Here is a 17,738-nt window from a genome sequence, read left to right on the forward strand (position 1 = left end):
ACCCCTCGAAAGTTAAAGCAATAAGTGAATTGCAACCCCCGTCCACAGTAGGGAGGTCAAAACCCTTTTGGGAAGGTTGAACTACATTACTCGGTTCATCTCCCAACTCTCTGATACTGCACGGCCTTTCTTCAAACTTCTCAGGAAAGACGCTCAGATCAACTGGGATGAAGATTGTCGGGAAATATTTGAAAAGCTAAAGCAGTATTTGATGAGTCCCCCGGTACTAGTTCTACTAGTCCCAGGGCATCCTCTAACTCTCTATTTAACGATTCACAATGAATCGTTAGGAGCCCTATTGGCCCAGAGCCACCCCGACGATGGAAAAGAACGAGTCATCTATTATCTGAGTAAGAAATTCACCATCCCGGAACAGAATTATTCCGAATAAAAAAAAAACATGTGTCGCATTGGTGTGGGTGTTGCATAGGCTCCAATAATATACTTTGCACCACCAAACGTTCCTCCTAACTGAAAATGACCCCATTCGGTATTTGCTTAACCGACCGGCATTAGTGGGAAAATTAGCCAAATGGCAAATTCTAATTTCAGAATTTGACATCCAAACATCATCATAGAAATCAGTGAAAGGTTGAGTGATCGCTGATATGCTAGCTGAATGCCCTGGGGAAACACATGAGGATGATCTTCTAGATGATCACATTTTATTAATGGAGGAACACACATGGACCATGTTCTTCGATGGAGCAGTAAACGTGTCTGGCTCTGGCACCGGGGCAGTCTTGATATCCCCAGATGGGCATGCTGTAGCCGCGAAATTGGTGTTTCCTTGCACCAATAATGTAGCCGAGTATGAAGCATGTATTCTCGGTCTACAAGCAGCAATTGATATGAAAATAGCCAAACTGAAAGTGTTCGACGATTCTGCCTTAATCATACTCCAGACTATGGGTGAATGGAAGACTAGAGATACTAAACTAGTGCCCTATCATGACTATCTAGAAGAATTGGTAACAGAATTCAACGAGATCTCGTTTGACTACCTATCTAGATCTCATAACCAATTCACCGATGCACTGGCTACACTATCATCCATGTTGCAGGTTACTAATGGTTTGGATATAGAACCTTTGAAGATTGAAGTTCTGACCAGACCGGCCCATTGCATGACAGTGACTGAAGAATCCGATGGTAAACCATGGTATTATGATATCATGAACTACATCAGGGAGCAGCAGTTCCCTGAAGGGATTAGCTCTGCAGACAGAAGGTACATAACGAAGATGGCGACGAAGTTCTTCGTCAATGGTGAGAACTTGTACAAGAGGTCCTATGACTCTATTTTGCTAAGATGCGTGGATGCGACTGAAGCAACACGAATTATGCAGGAATTGCATGAAGGAGTATGTGGTCCACACATGAATGGACACATGTTGGCTAAGAAAATAACAAGATTAGGTTATTACTGGCTTTCCTTAGAAAGTGATTGCATCCGACACGTTCAAAATTGTTACCGTTGTCAGATCCATGGAAACAAGATAAATGCCCCATCAACTGAACTACACTAGTTGTCAAAGTTACGGCCATTTTCAATATGGGGCATCGATGTGATCGGCCCAATTAATCCGAAAGCATCAAATGGACATCGCTTCATCTTGGTTGCAATTGATTATTTGTCCAAGTGGATCGAGGCCACGTCATATACCAATGTCACTGCTCGGAATGTGATGAAATTCATCAGGCGAGATATAATTGCCCGTTATGGCATCCCTGAAGCCATCATTACAGATAACGGGACAAATCTGAATAACAAGGTTGTTGATGATTTATTTAGTGAATTCAAAATCCGTCATCTGAATTCGTCTCCTTACCGTCCCCAAATGAACGGAGCTGTTGAGGCTGCTAACAAAAACATCAAGAACATCTTAGCCAAAACTGCTGAGAACTACCGAAATTGGTATGAAAGATTGCCTTTTGCATTAATGGCATACCGAACATTAATTCGGACATCTACCGGGGCAACCCCTTTTTCCTTGGTGTATGACATGGAAGCAGTTCTGCCTGTTGAGATAGAAATCCCCTCGCTACGGGTATTGTCCCAAGTGAAACTGTCTGATGCAGAGTGGAAGCAGCAAAGACTAGAGCAGTTGAATATGATCGATGAAAAGCGGCTGAAAGCTCTTTGTCATGGTCAATGCTATCAACAGAGGATAACCAGATCATTCAACCGAAAGGTGCGTCCAAGACACTTTGAAGCAGGCGATCTTGTCTTAAGAAAGGTGCTACCACTACCCCCTGAGCTTGGAGGTAAGTTCGCTTCAAACTACAAAGGTCTTTATGTCGTAAAAAAGGCATTCCCTGGAGGAGCTTTGATTCTGACCGAGATGGATGGACGTCAATTCTCTAACCCAGTCAACTCTGATGCTGCAAAGAAATACTACCCTTGAAATAACTTCTATATTCCTGTTGATAATAAGGGAATTGGCAAAAAAGTTATTGATAAGGACACTCCTGGTGGCAAGTCTAATCGGAAAGGATTTCGTACATGACGAAATAGCGTCAAGGCCGAGCCTGACAAACACAGAAATCTCGATGGTAATCACGCCCATATCCGTCAAAGACATTTAAAGCAGAAATTAGCTTTGCTACGAAGATTCCCATGCAAGCAATTGCACATGCCCTGTGTAGTCAGATATCACATGATTCTTGAGAAACTCCCCGACGTACCGGAGCCGTATTAACATAACACGTGTCAAGAATAGGACCTTCTAATCGGGGGCACCCTTAGCTGCAGAGGATTTCATTTGAACTTCAAGACCAATCATGAAAAGAGTTTTGAAAGAAAAGACTCTACTAGCTATGAAGGCAAAATGGAATAAGGGTAATTTGTATCGTTCTCAATTTACCCTTAATCATCTCATTTCTAACATAAGCTCATGTTATTGTCAGAAAGGAATTATCAACATCCGAGAAAACTCAAGGAGTTGTCAATTTAAGCTCAAATGAAGGAAAACACGAAGGGTAATGTTGTATCGTTCCCAATTTCTGTCCCTCAAAGAGCCGTTCATTAACACGGTCTTTCTTATTACCTTGCAGGTTTTGCCTCACTATTGCAGCATAGGTCAGTATTTCTTTCTCTAAAAAAAACTCTTTTCATAAGAGTACAAAGAAACAGAAAAAGAGGAAACATGTTAAAGCGAATGAATACTTAACCTTCCTCCAAGTGCATTACGTGGAAAGGAATTTTGCATGGTAATTTTACCTGTTTAATTCACCAATTCCCTGTGAAAATTTAACTATTCGACGAATGGTGTCGAACTGCTCCGATGTATTGAACGAGATGTGTCAGGATGATGAGAGGCAATCCTTAGTCTATACACATTCTCACGTATCAAACCTTAGCAAGATGAGCGAAAAGGTTCCATTTTTACAAGGTAAAGGGATTTCTCGCATAAGGTACGGTAGTCAAAATGACGAGAGGCAGTTCATTTCTTTGCCCCATATACTACCATTGATCCTTTGCTTGACCATTTTTTGAGCCCATACACTCGGAGGTTCCTTTTAAATCACCCCTGTCAAGAACCACCCCACATTGGGGCAGCTCAAGGTAAATCGGCATCACAGGGAGGATTCAAATTCAGAGGGAGCAAGAAGAGCGTCCCTCCCTTTCGATCACCGCCCCCGTGGCTTTGGCCTCGTCGTCTTCACGGATTCGTTGGTCCTCGACAGGGTCCTCCAGGATAAGCACACCATCGACAGCCGGACGGTTGAGGCTAAGAGAGCTTTGTCAAGAGATGAGCAGCAAACTAACTAGAGCCTGTCCAAAATGCCAACATATCATTGATAACAGTGATGTTCTCACCTAGGAACTGAACAAGATAAGAAGGATGAGAAGTTTGTAATATCTAAAATATTCTATAATCATCAGCCGTAACAGCTCGCACAAGGTAAAAAAGATAAATAGAAATTTTCTTGCTCTCACTTGCATTAATCTTTGAGTGTTATTATTATAGATGAACTCTCACGATAATTTAAGTGCCCTGGGATGACGAAGAGCAGTTCTTCTTCTATCCCATACACTTATATCCCTTGCTAGTCCAATTGAGCCGGCGATTTCATTTCGTACGAATCCAGTTGGTGATCACCCCCCACACTGGGGCAAGGCAAAAGTCACTACAGTTTGAGCATCATGGTCCAAAGTACCGAATGAAGATGAAGACTCCAAGAACCTAATAATATTGTTCTGTTCAAACTTGTTTAGGCTAGTCCTGACAACACAAAGAGAACAACAAAAAAATAGAAAAAAGAAAAGAAGAAAAACGATGAAAAAAAAAAGATGAAAAGAAAAGAGTCCCTAATTTCTGGGTAACTGCTATGAAATACAATGAAGTTTTAGCTGAGGAGATCACTGAGAGTGATGAAGGCGCTCTTAAATATCTCAAAGATATTAAGCGGTGTAGAATAGACGACCCCAAAGGGTTTAAACTTGAGTTCTTATTTGATACAAACCTCTACTTTAAGAACTCTGTCTTGACAAAGATCTATCACATGATAGATAAAGACGAACCTATTATGGAGAAAGCAATTGGGACAAAGATCGAATGGTATCTAGGAAGATGCTTGACACAGAAGCTCCTAAAAAAAAAGCTGTCGGAGAAGCCAAAACACGGGATTGCCCAGGAAGTTTTCCAAGAGGATTCTGATGGTGGAAAAGAAGACTGGTGACAATGCCAAGATGATCATCAATTCTCACCCTTACACATATTTTTGAGCCCAACGATAATTTCGTTCCCTAACCTGTAAACCAAGCCTACGTTACATCCCTCATGAAGTCTCTTATGACTAGGGCACTTGAATTAACGTGGAATTTCAAATGTTTATAAACAACGCTCGAGGAAGTGCGAGCAAGACTACTTCTATCTCGTTTTGCTGGGTTCTTGACTTGTAAATCTGAAGATGAGTGCAGAATATTTTCTTTCATAGCCTTGACTCGGACAGTCTCCTTTGTTAAGCCATTAACCAAGCCTATATTACGATCCTAATAAAGACCTCTCAGATTGGTAAAATCGTACCGCTTGCGATATAACTCAAACCCTTGTTGATGCGATAACAATCAGATCGAGTGTTTTCGATGTTTCCGCCTTAATGGTCGGGATAAACAATCCTTTTCAAATGAGAGTGAGTGTAAAGTCCTTTCTGACTGAATGTCCCTCGTTCAGCATCTCGAGAAGTCCACCTTGCGAGCTAAAATTGTCTTGATTGATAATTACCCTCGGTGGATGTTTGGTGATGCAAACATGGCAAAATCATCTTGCATGAACTTTCAAATACACATTTTGGAATAGCCTAGCTTGTCTATCCTTGATGAATGCATGCATGTTTGCTCTAATCGTCTTTGACAGGTAAAATATCCTCAAAGACTCAAAGAACATATGACCTTTGGAGCGTCTCCAAAGATGTCACAAAAAACTCTTATGTTCCTTGAGTGGAATTGACACAGTATGCTTTTGCAGCTCAGAGTTTTAATCCCCAGTGATAGGACACGAAAATTCGAGCGCTGGAGAAGCCCTCATTATCATCCTAAGAGAGATGCCCCGAAAAAGGTTGGGTATTCAGCAGATGATGCATCAAACTTCCGGGTAAGAAACCCTAGGTATTTCATCAGAATTCTTTTCAAACTATCCAGAAGGTAAACCGGGTGTTTCTTTGAAAAAGAAAAGCATCTTGACTCGCAGTCAAGATATTTCATATGATATTCTAGAATAGCCTTAGTTGTCTATTTCTCCAATGAATGGATATGTCTTTGCATAAAAAAACTTATCTGACAGGAGACATGCCCTTAAGAGGTAGGAATGTGCCCAAGTAAGTATATTCTACCCATGCCCGGTTCCAAAATTATGAATTCTTTTCAAACTACCCAGAAAAGTATATTCTACCCATGCCCGGTTCCAAAATTATGAATTCTTTTCAAACTACCCAGAAGGTAAACTAGGTGTTTTTTTGAAAAAGAAAAGCATCTTGACTTGCGGTCAAGATATTTCATACGATATTCTAGAATAGCCTTAGTTGTCTATTTTCTCCGATGAGTGCGTATGTCTTTGCACAAAAACAACTTGTCTGACAGGAGACATGCCCTTAAGAGGCAGGAACGTGCCCAGGTAAGTATATTCTACCCATGTCCTGTTTCAAAAATCCATGTACTTACGATTGTTATGGTACCCTTTGAACATTGGACTGACCCCTTTATTCACCAATTGAACATTGGATTCACCCCTCTGTTCACCATGTACCTACGATTGTTATGGTACCCCTCCTGAGCATAGGATTAACCCCCTCTGTTCACATCAAGTCTTTTCAAGTACCCCTCATAAAATACAGGTACTTTGGCAAAGCAAAATCTAGTCAAGGCGACCGAAGAAAGGTTCGGGTCCTAGACAAACGAAATCCAGTCAAGGCGACCGAAGATAAGTTCGGGTCCTAGGTAAGCGATTTCCCCAGTCGAGGCGACCGAAGATAAGTTCGAGTCCTAGGCAAGCGATTTCCCCAATCAAGGCGACCGAAGAAGGGTTCGGATCTTAGACAAACGAAATCCAGTCGAGGCGACCGAAGAGAGGTTCGGGTCCTAGACAAGCAATTTCCCTTGTCAAGGCGATCGAAGATAGGTTCGAGTCCTCGACACATGATACCAACTATCTGGAATTACTCTACCCTTCGGCAAGGTAAGTAGCTCCAGGTATGTTTTTATTTGCTTTAGCACGCATCATCTTATCGCATCATAAAAAAATGGGACTCACGGTTTCGCCAAAAAAAACATTCATTGAGCATGCATGGGCCAAATTTAGGTGTCATTTTGTCTTTGAACGTAATCTCTGCGAGCTCACCTTCAAAGAGGGGCAGCTGTTGACACCTCTTTTAATTTTCCCAAAATTAATTGCACAAAATTTAGGATTTAATTTTCTTTAATTCCTAAAACAAAAAATATTTCTATTTAAATGCATTGCATATAGAAATTAGGCACATTTGTATTAATAGGGTCTATTAGAATTTAAAAAAATATTCAAAATTTCATTTAATTTTTTTTAAAAAAAAAATTAATTAAAAAATAAAAAACCGAGTTGGGCTGGGTCGGGGCCAGGTCGTCCTGGCCCTTTTCTTTTTCTTTTTCCCCCCGTGTGGGCCCAGCCCACTTTTCTTTTTTTCCTTTTTCCTCCCCGCGAGAGCTGGGCCCGGCTCGGCCTAGCTCCTTCCTTCTCCTTCTTCCCCCGCCGGCCTCTCCCCTGTTCACCTCTATTTCTGGCCGTCGACTCCACAGACGGTGGAGCGCCGTTGCGCCGTCCCCATCAGCCAGAGGAGGGCCGAAGGAACACGCCAACGGGACTAGCATTGATTGCCAGTCCCGTCCACCCCGAAAACCCAGTCTCCTTCCTCCTCCTTCCTCTCTTCTTCACGGCACCAGAACAAGCCCCCCCTGCACCGGCCTAAACGGCCGCGAAAGTCGCGGGACAGAGTAGGCCGGTGCAGGCCGTCATTAGCAGACGTAATGGAGCAGAGAGTGGTGCGTCGTCATCGGCTATATAAGCCAGCGAGAGACGAAGAGAGAGGGTCGGCCATTGAAGAGAAAAACAGAGAGAGAAACAGAACAGAGAGAGAAGAGAGAGAACAGAGAGAGAAAGAGGGCATACCGAGGTCACGCCGGAGCGAGAAGGAGAACCAGCAGCGTCGCCGTCACCCCCCAGATCAGCTGGAGACCCCCAGACGCGTCGTTGATCGGTGAGCCCCCCTCTGTCCAGACTGCCCCTGTTTTCCCCTGTTTTGGTGTTCGGTTTGGCCGAGACTCGCGCCGGCCGTTTTGCGTGAATCTCGGCCCATACCGTCGTTCCCCGTAGCCCGTGTGTCGACACCAAAGGTAAACTAGGTTGCCGGAGCCGACCAGGTCGCCGGAACAGGTCGAAATCTCCCATTTTTGTCTCTGCACGCCAGGTATTCGACGAAATGCCTCAATGAGGCTAGTTTTGATTCGGTCGCCGGCCAGCGAGCAGGCGGTCGGACGGTGACCTAAGCGCGTGGCGAAGCTTGGTGGCGATCCCCAGGGACTAGATTTAGGTCGGCGCCGGTCTGGGTCGGCCGGCGGAAGGCCAATTTTGGCTCCGTCGACGCCCCCATGTGTCTATGCACGCGGGTTCGACCCGACCCGGATCAGCTGATCCGACCCCGGTCAATGCCTAGGTCGGATTCGTTGACCCGGGTCGAATCCGACCCGGCCCGGATCTGCGACCTGACCCGGTTTTAATATTATATTATTATTATTTTTTTATATTATTATTATTATTTTAAATTTTTTTAAAAAACAATTTTTAAAAAATTAAAAAAAATTTCGATTTTTTTAAAATTATGATATAATTTAAATATAGTATTTTTAAATATTTTTCTAAATTATATGATATACATGAGTGTTTTAAATTATTGTTGTATTATGCATGTTTTTTTTTTATTAGATTAATTGCATAAATTGTTGTGTTTTAAATGTTGTTCGCCTTAGTTAGGGCTAGAACCTTAGGTTGCATGTCTATTTTGACTGCTAATCGTTTATGATTATGCACTTGTTTGATCACCTCACATGTTAGGAGAAATGTCCTAAAATCAATCCAAATTGCCTGACAAATGTTTTCAAAAATGAACAGGGTAAAAAGATACCGAAAGGGCATTAGTTATCTAACTAGTGTAACCAAATCCCTGAACTCATTTAATCTCTGGTTTGTAGGAATATGGTGATTCTCCCATCACCTTATTTGGGTTTCTAATCGACTCACCCCAAATCGATTAGTGGCGACTCCTTGATATAAACCACTTGCAGGTTGAAAACATAAACCCTAAGTCGCGATATGGTATGAGCTTGGGAGAGCCCGAGTTAAGTTCCGAACCTAGACTTAGCGCGTACCAGGCGAGACCCTCTTTTTTGCATGTTAAAAAAAAAAAAAACGGAGGTCGGTCGCGATAGAACAAAATGTATAATTTCGTCACATCTCTTGCACGTTCCAATGCAACATATATTAGGACTCATTGCTCTTTGAGAAACATTGTAGAAGCTAATGTTTGATGAAGTCACTTCTTTCTTATTTCAATTTTTTCATCGTAAAAGCGAACATTTATATATGCGTCGATCAATCATAATAACATGTATTTTGCAACCTCATGGTTTAGAAGTAAGAGGGCCTAGCTACTTAACTCTCGCCTCGATTGAAGTCCTGTTGGTAAAGTGAAACTCTTGAAATACTTCATCAAAACCCTTGTACAACTCTTTAGTTTTACAATGATCCGATTGCCGAGGCCCCCTGGCGACCCCTGCCAGTTCTTTCTAGGAAGATGAACAATGAAGGAAAATAAAAGAAATGAAGAAAGAAAATTATAAAACTATAAAATTTTCTCAAATCAACGTCTCTTGAGTTGAGCAGGATGTGTCAGATCGTCGGTCGTGAAACGTATGACAATCACCGCTGACTGGACCGCCACGTTAGCAATTTCTAGCGTAAATTTATCTATATTGGGAAATCTTTAAAAGATTTACAAACTACATTGGCCAAATTGTATAGTTTAGAACTGAATTGGTGACCGTACGATAAATTTATGACTTTTTTGACAATTTTCCCCATCAATACACATGCACAAGCTTCCGACAAAATAGAAGTTTCATTTAATTAATTTGTCCTTACTTTAATCTGTGGTCCGGGAATGTCCAGTGGTCCACTTTATCCCCCAAATTCAATGTACATGTGTCCGAGCATCTTTATTAATTGATGTCGGTCAGCAACCAACGGTAAAACTGCCCAGCTTGTCCAGCCTGTTAATGCAGAAAATTACTTACTTAGCCCTATGTCTGCAAGTATCAAGGAAAATCTTGACCAAATGAAGTATTGTTCATCGCACGTTTTTCGTATTTTACAAAAATTTTCGTGAACCATGAGGCTTGATCTTCACCGTATCCCTCGGTGATCTGGGACAATCCTCCAATCTGCAGTATTTTCTGCAAATATGACATGATAATATATATTATATATACTAAAAAATCATAAACAAAGACTTAAATTAACAAGTCGAATATCTATTTAGTGACATGTTAATGCAGTATCAATCATTTAAAATAAGGCGTCGTTATTTTCCACGAGTGTCCAAAATTGAAAACAAATAAGGATACTTGATTTTGACATGTCACGTGGTGTAGCTTATGTAACGGTTTTCTCCATTTAAGGAGGGTTACAAAGAGGATAAGTACATAGCCATTCACTCCAAGGTGATATAAAATAATTTTTTACAGAAAACCGTATTAGGTTATGTAGCGTTCTTAAGATGATGTTCTCTAGAGAGATCTTCGGGTCACAGGATTTTGGCAAGAAAAAAAAACAGAGTTTATGTAATTTAAGTAGAATCCCATTGTTCTGTACCAAAAAATATGAATTTTTTTCGCGGTGCTTATAATAAATTTCAATAACTGTTCTTAAGTGTCAATAAATGTTAATAAAAAACTGGCTGGTGATTTTTCTCTAAGTAACTTGTTGGTGACTTACTAACATTTTCATGAAATTATCAATTTCTATAATTTGCAAATTAGTAATATTTGTACTAACTTACCGACTTTTATTGACATAAACTCACCAACGCTTCGAATTTACTGATATGAAATTAACAATCTAAATTGAAGTGTTTTACCGAATTTTGTCATTTTAGATTACCAACTAGTATGGGGTTACCGAATCTCATTTAAGTAATTTACCAACATTTATTTCTTTCAAGTTACCAACTTCTCATTGAAATACCATTTTTTATTTGCCTTGGTTAGCAACCTAACATGTACTAACTCTTTCCAAAGATTAGCAACCTAAATTAGCGTGACTCACCTACTTTTTTCCCTTTAAATTAACATTACTATTCAATCATCAACTCTCATTTGGATTACTTACCAACGTTTATTTATTTCTTTGACATATTTCAAATTTTGTAATTGTTTTCAAACTTTTATGTGCCTTTCTTAGCAATGCTTTAAATTAACCTACTTTTCCAAGAATTTATCAACCTTAATTAGAGTAACTTTCACAATTTTCTCTAATACTTACTAGTTTTGGATTACTAACTCTTGTTTGAGTTACTTGCCAAGTTTATTTATTTTAATTACCAATTTTTATCTACCTTTCTTAATTAAGCTTTATATAGACTTTTATATGAAATCACTAACTGTAATTTAAATGATTCATTAGCTTTTCTCGTGATAATTATCAACTATTTCTGAGTTATCAACTTTTGAGTTGGTTACCAACGTATGTTTGGAATTTTAAATTCCTATAGAAGTTGGTTTATTTATAATCTTGGAAAGAAAGACAAATAAATTGTTGGTGAATTTGCAGTTTTGGAAAGAAAGACAAATAAATTTAGTACAAGATAAAAGTTGATCATTTCTAGATTGTGAAAAAGGGTTTGTGTTAGTAAGTTATTAGACAACAAGCTCCTAGGAATTTAGGTGACCGATCAATTTTTTATTAATAGCTTTTTGATACTTACCAACTCTTTCCAAAATCTATGGACACGGAAAAAAATTGTTCTCTTTTTAGCGGAACAGTACGTAGTATGGCCGATGTATCATCCTTCAGCTTGCTTTGGGTTGTGATTTTACTATAGCCGCAGCTTAGTTACTAGGGTAGGCTTTTAGAATGAAAAATAAAGGAGAGAGGAGACCTGACAATCCTGCATATTAGTCCAAACATGATAATGCAATAATAGTTCACAACCATATCACAATGACTCGGGTATCATACCCACTTGCATTCGACCAATCCAACCAAACACCCACACGTGTATTCAGCCAATCCAACTGGTCATATTACGCACACGCATCCAACCAACTTTCTCACGACCAGCGTCAACGCACCTCATGTCACATCTTCCTCTCACGGACCACCGTCAACATGTCTCAAGTCCGTTTTCACAAACACTCAAGCCACACAATTCAATCAATTCCAATGACCGCCGTCAATACGTCCCAGGTCAAACTTTCCTTTCACGGACCACCGTCAATACGTCTCAAGTCCAACTTTCCTTTCACGGACCACCGTCAATACGTCTCAAATCCAACATTCCTTTCACGGACCACCGTCAATACGTTTCAAGTCCGTTCTCACAGGCAAACAAGCCACACAATTCAATCACGAGCTCATCATACTAGCCCACCAATCCGACACTCAAGTCGGCCCAATCACACGTTAATTTCACCCACAAGCGCCACGACAATTCGATTATCGCACCCACATAAATGAGCCACTAAACATGTCACAAATCACCACAATCCAATCCACCAATTAATCACATCTGTAAATTGGCCCGAACCCAAATTTACCCACTAATTCGGTACTAATCACACCCTAAACAAGTCTAAAATTACCCATTATATTAAGTAGGGTTTAGGAAGTCACTTACTTGATTTTGGCCCGGAGAAAATCGGCTTGGGCCTAAAATGGCCTAGGTGAACAGTGCTGGGCTAGGCACGGGCGCGGGCCAAACGGGCGCGCTGACAGGCCAACACGGGCACGGTGGCCGAACAGTGCGCCTGGCGCACGGGCGCGGTGGCCGAACGGTGTGCCTGGGGTGCACGTGCGGGCTGGACAGGCGACGTGCCTGGGCGACGGGCCGGCTGGATGGGCGACGTGCCTAGGCGGCTGGGCCACGGGCAGGCGTGTAGTAAGGTCGGACGGGCGAGCGGGCAATGGCTCGGCCACGGCCCGGGGCAAATTGGCCGCGGGCTGGGTTGGCTGGCCGGCGAGCTAGCTGGTGAGCTGGTTGGCCGGCGAGCTGCGGCGGCGACAGCGATGGCGACACGGCGGCGACGGCGCGGAGGGGAGAGGAAAGTCAGCTGGGGGTGGTGATGGCGAGGGAGAGAAGCTGCGGGCTGAGGGGGGGCGACGGCAGCGATGGGGCGGCACGGCGCGACAGGCCTAGCGACCCGGGGCCGGCCGAAGACGGGCGAGAGCTGCGGCGAGCTGCGGCGCGCGATCCTTGGCCCAGTGGACGAGGGAAGCGACGGCGGGGCTCGGGCAGGCGCGAAGCGAGGGTGGCGGTGGGCAGAGGGCACAGGGCGATGGTCGGGCGGCGAGCAGGGCGGACGGCACGACGGCAGCTCGGGACGGATGAGCTCGGCCCGGCGAGCTACCAGGCGAGCAGCGAGTTGAGCTCGCAGCGACGAGCGGCTGGGCGAGACTCACGGCGGCGAGCTGCTGTTGGGCGGCGACAACGACAGCGATGGCGGGGCTCGCGGCGGCGCAAGGCGGACGGCGAGGTGGTCGGCGGAGAGAGGGAGGCGAGCGGCTGAGCAGAAGCAAAACCAGTCGGGGCCGGGGGAGGAAGAAAGGAAGAAGAAGAAGAAAGGAGGAAGAAGGAGAGAGAAGAAAAGGGACGTTGCATGGGGGAGAGGGGGAGGGGACGGGTGCAGAGGAGAGAGAGAGAGAGAGAGAGAGAGAGAGAGAGAGAGAGAGAATATCCTAAGTAATAATCGCGATCCAACGGCTCTTATTCGAATCCGAAAACGATCCAACGGCCCACGAAAATCCTAATTAATAATTTAGGAAAAAGGGCCAAAAGAAAATAATCCAAAACACACTACGAGAGAGGTCTACTAGTCCAAATCCGCACCCCGGTCAAAAATTCACTTTTCACATATCCCGGGTAATCTCGAGGCTGGCCACATTAATATCGACACCGTCCAATTAAATTCGTCCCGGAAATCCGAGAAATTCGACACCAAAGTTTGGGCTCTAAATAACGGCCAAATTCGATCGAGTGCGATTCTAGCAAAATCTTTAATTTAAAAATAATAACCCAAGAATGATCAATTCCGGGCAAGATTTTATTATAAGCGCACTGACGGATTACACGTTTTATAAATCCCAAAAATGGGCCGAAATTCGGAATGTCACAACTCTTCCCCCCTTACAAAAATTTCGTCCTCGAAATTTATAATCCAACCGAACTATCCAAACAAATGGGGATATTGGTGTCGCATCAACTCTTCACTTTCCCATATCGCACCTTCGGTTCCATGGTGCTCCCAAACCACCTTGACCATCGGAATTGTCTTGTTCCGCAATACTCGTTCCATTCTGTCCCCGATCCTTACTGGCTTTTCCACGTACAACACTCTGTCGTCCACGTCTATTTCTTCGTAATTCAGCACGTGGGTCGGGTCCGATTCATACTTCCTTAGCATAGACACGTGGAACACATTGTGCACCTGAGACAAATTAGGCGGTAGCGCGAGACAATAGGCCAATGTGCCAATTCTTTCTAAGATCTCGAATGGACCCACGTACCTCGAGCTCAACTTTCCTTTGTTACCAAATCGTGACAATCCTCTCATAGGCGACACTTTAAGGATAATGTGGTCCCCCACTTGAAATTCCAAAGGCCTACGTATCCGGTCTGCATAATTCTTTTGGCGGCTCTGAGCGGTCTTAAGCCTGTCCCGAATCACCTTGACTGTTTCGACTGACTGCTGAACCAACTCGGGACCCGTAATGCTCCTCTCACCAACTTCATCCCAACAAACTGGTGTTCTGCAAGCTCTGCCATACAACGCCTCAAATGGTGCCATTCTGATACTTTGCTGGTAGCTATTGTTGTAGGCGAATTCAACCAAATGCAACTATTCCTCCCAGCTACCTTTAAAATCCAATACACATGCCCGTAACATGTCTTCCAAAGTCTGAATTGTCCTTTCAGACTGGCCATCCGTCTGGGGATGATAGGCCGTGCTAAACTGTAACTTCGTTTCTAATGCCGTATGAAGACTTTTCCAAAAAGCGGCAGTAAATTTAGGATCACGGTCTGAAGTGATTGTCACTGGCACTCCGTGCAGACTTACTATTTGTCGCACGTAAATCTCGACATACCTTTCCAAGGCGAAGTCCTTTCGCACTGGTAGAAAATGTGCTAATTTGGTCAATCGGTCGACTACCACCCAAATCGAATCATGACCCCTTTGATTTCTCGGTAATCCCATCACAAAGTCCATCGTGATGTGTTCCCACTTCCACTCGGGAATTTCCAATGGCTGCAACATTCCACTCGGCTTGCAATGTTGCGCCTTCACTTGCTGACATGTTAAACACTTGGCCACGTGCTTGACTACATCCACTTTCATGCCGCTCCACCAATAATGTTGTCGCAAGTTCTGATACATTTTCATACTACCCGGGTGAATACTGTAATTGTTATGGTGCGCTTTAGACAAAATCTCTTCCTTCAGTTCCGCATCACCGGGTACACATAATCGTCCACGGAACTTCAGAATCTCATCCTCGGATACCTGAAAAGCCGATTTCCTTTTTGTGACCTCCATACCCAAAATCTTATGAATTTCCGAGTCCGTAGATTCTAAAGCTTTAATCTTAGTCTGGATTTCCGATTCAATCCTTAATGCAGCAAGTAGACTCGAGACATGACTCACTTCAAACTTAAATTCCGAATCCCGAACTCCCTCCAACAGAATCCACTCCTTGACCATCATATGCGCAATGCTCGATTTCCGGCTCAATGCATCCGCTACTTTATTAGCTTTTCCAGGGTGATACATAATATCGCAGTCGTAGTCCTTAAGGAGTTCCATCCAACGACGCTGTCTCATGTTCAGTTCCTTATGGAAGAACAAGTACCTTAAACTTTGATGGTCAGTATAAATCTGAAATTTCTCCCCACACAGGTAGTGTCTCCAAATCTTAAGGGCGAAAATAATCGCGGCTAACTCCAAGTCGTGCGTCGAATAATTCTGCTCATGTGGCCTCAATTGCCGCGATGCGTATGCCACTACTCTTCCGTATTGCATTAGCACGCATCCCAATCCTCTTAACGACGCGTCACTGTAAATCTCATATCCTCCCGAACCTGACGGGATCGTTAACACCGGCGCAGTCGTCAACCTCTGTTTTAGTTCTTGGAAGTTCCTTTCGCACTTATCCATCCATTCAAACCTCGTCTCCTTCTTTAATAACCGCGTTAACGGCGTCGCTAATGCCGAGAACCTTTCCACGAAGCGTCTATAATAACCCGCTAGACCCAAAAAGGTCCGAATCTCGGTTACTGATGTCGGCCTCGGCCAATTCGTGACGGCTTCAATCTTTGTCGAGTTCACCGCAATTCCTTCCCCGGATATTACATGACCTAAGAATGCCACTCGATGAAGCCAAAATTCGCACTTGCTAAACTTAGCGTAGAGTGCATGTTCCCTCAAGGTCCGCAGAACCTTTTCCAAATGTACCTCATGCTCGACGGAACTCTTCGAATACACCATAATATCGTTTATGAATACGATCACTAACTGATCCAGAAATTCCTTGAATACCCGATTCATTAAATCCATAAAGGCTGCAGGGGCGTTCGTCAGTCCAAACGGCATCACCGTAAACTCGTAGTGTCCATACCTCGTCCTAAATGCCGACTTCGGCACGTCCTCCTTCTTGATCCTCAATTGGTGATAGCCTGTCCTCAAATCGATCTTAGAAAACACTGACGCCCCTTGTAACTGATCAAACAGGTCATCAATCCTTGGCAACGGGTACCTATTCTTAATAGTCACCTGGTTCAGTTGTCTGTAGTCAATGCACAACCTCAATAATTCATCCTTTTTCCTCACGAATAACACTGGCGCTCCCCATGGAGACGCACTTGGGAGAATGAAGCCTTTATCCAATAACTCTTGCATTTGGACTTTCAATTTTTTCAATTCCGACAGTGACATCCTATAAGGTGCTTTTGAGATCGGTTCCGTCCCTGGGGGTTAACTCAATCACGAACTCCACTTCTCGATCAGGTGGCAGTCCCGGTAATTCCTGGGAAAAGACATCGGGAAAATTGCACACCACGGCTATGTCTTCTAGCCTCGGCTCTCCAGCCGTCGAATCAATTACATTTGCCAAAAATCCTTGATACCCATCATCCAACAGCTTTGTTACCTCGAGCGACGAAATCCAAGGGATCGAGGTTCCTCCTCGGTTTCCCACAAACTCAAATCTAGGATGTCCAACCGGATTAAATTGGATCACCCTGCTACTACAGTCCATAACAGCTCTCTGTTTGACTAGCCAGTCCATACCGACAATCACATCAAAGTCATGCATAGATAAAACCGCCAAATCTATCCTTCCTTCCCTATCACCAATCACTATCTTACAATTGGGACATCCAAACGCAATCAGCACTTTATCATTCAGCGGAGTAGTCACACATAGCATAACGTCAAGCGGTTTTGGCTCAATCCCAGATAATTTAACGAACTGCTCAGATATAAACAAATGCGACGCCCCCGGATCAAATAAAGCATATGCAGCATGATCATAGAGAGAGACCGTACCTGTGACCACGCCAGGCGCGTCCTGAGCTTCCCTCCTTACCATTGCATACACCCGTCCTTGGGCCGGCGGCCTATTCTGGTTGGCCGGCGAGATAGCTCTAAACTGATTTTCAATCCGGGGCGGCGGCGGCGGTAGTGCAGGCGACCCAGCCTGTCTACTGTTGGGGCAGTCCTTCATCTGATGGCCCCTTCCGCCACATACAAAACAAGCTCCGCCGCTATTTGGGTAAGGTCCATTCCCGTGCCTTCCTCCACATAGCCTACGCGGGGCATTCTGGTAACGGTTTGGCTTCCTAATATTCCTCCGAACGGGAGGGACAAAGCGATTATTCCTTGCCATGGGTCTTTTCCCAAGTTGACGGTCATCCTTAGCCGGGGCATACCGCGATCCAGA

At 43.7% G+C, this 17,738-nt stretch overlaps 1 protein-coding gene across 1 annotated transcript; it reads left to right on the forward strand.

The window, feature by feature from the left end:
* The first annotated feature begins 2,006 nt into the window (after positions 1-2,006).
* On the forward strand, positions 2,007-4,686 carry LOC115661888 (nucleosome assembly protein 1;2-like). Its single transcript, XM_030584082.1, has 3 exons — positions 2,007-2,195; positions 3,058-3,082; positions 4,352-4,686. Exons 1-3 carry the CDS (start codon positions 2,007-2,009, stop codon positions 4,684-4,686), a joined length of 549 nt encoding a protein of 182 aa, XP_030439942.1.
* Positions 4,687-17,738: the final 13,052 nt, after the last annotated feature.

This window comes from Syzygium oleosum, unplaced genomic scaffold (genome assembly GCF_021117445.2).
Source record: "Syzygium oleosum isolate NSW1041296 unplaced genomic scaffold, Sole_v2.1 Sole_v2.04, whole genome shotgun sequence".
NCBI classification, from domain to species: Eukaryota; Viridiplantae; Streptophyta; class Magnoliopsida; order Myrtales; family Myrtaceae; genus Syzygium; species Syzygium oleosum.

Coding starts and splice junctions, on each gene's coding strand:
- LOC115661888 (XM_030584082.1), top strand. CDS start 2,007: ATGGAAGCAGTTCTGCCTGTTGAGATAGAAATCCCCTCGCTACGGGTA. Junction 2,196..3,057: donor CCAGATCATTCAACCGAAAG/GTGCGTCCAAGA, acceptor ATTACCTTGCAG/GTTTTGCCTCACTATTGCAG. Junction 3,083..4,351: donor GCCTCACTATTGCAGCATAG/GTCAGTATTTCT, acceptor AATACAATGAAG/TTTTAGCTGAGGAGATCACT.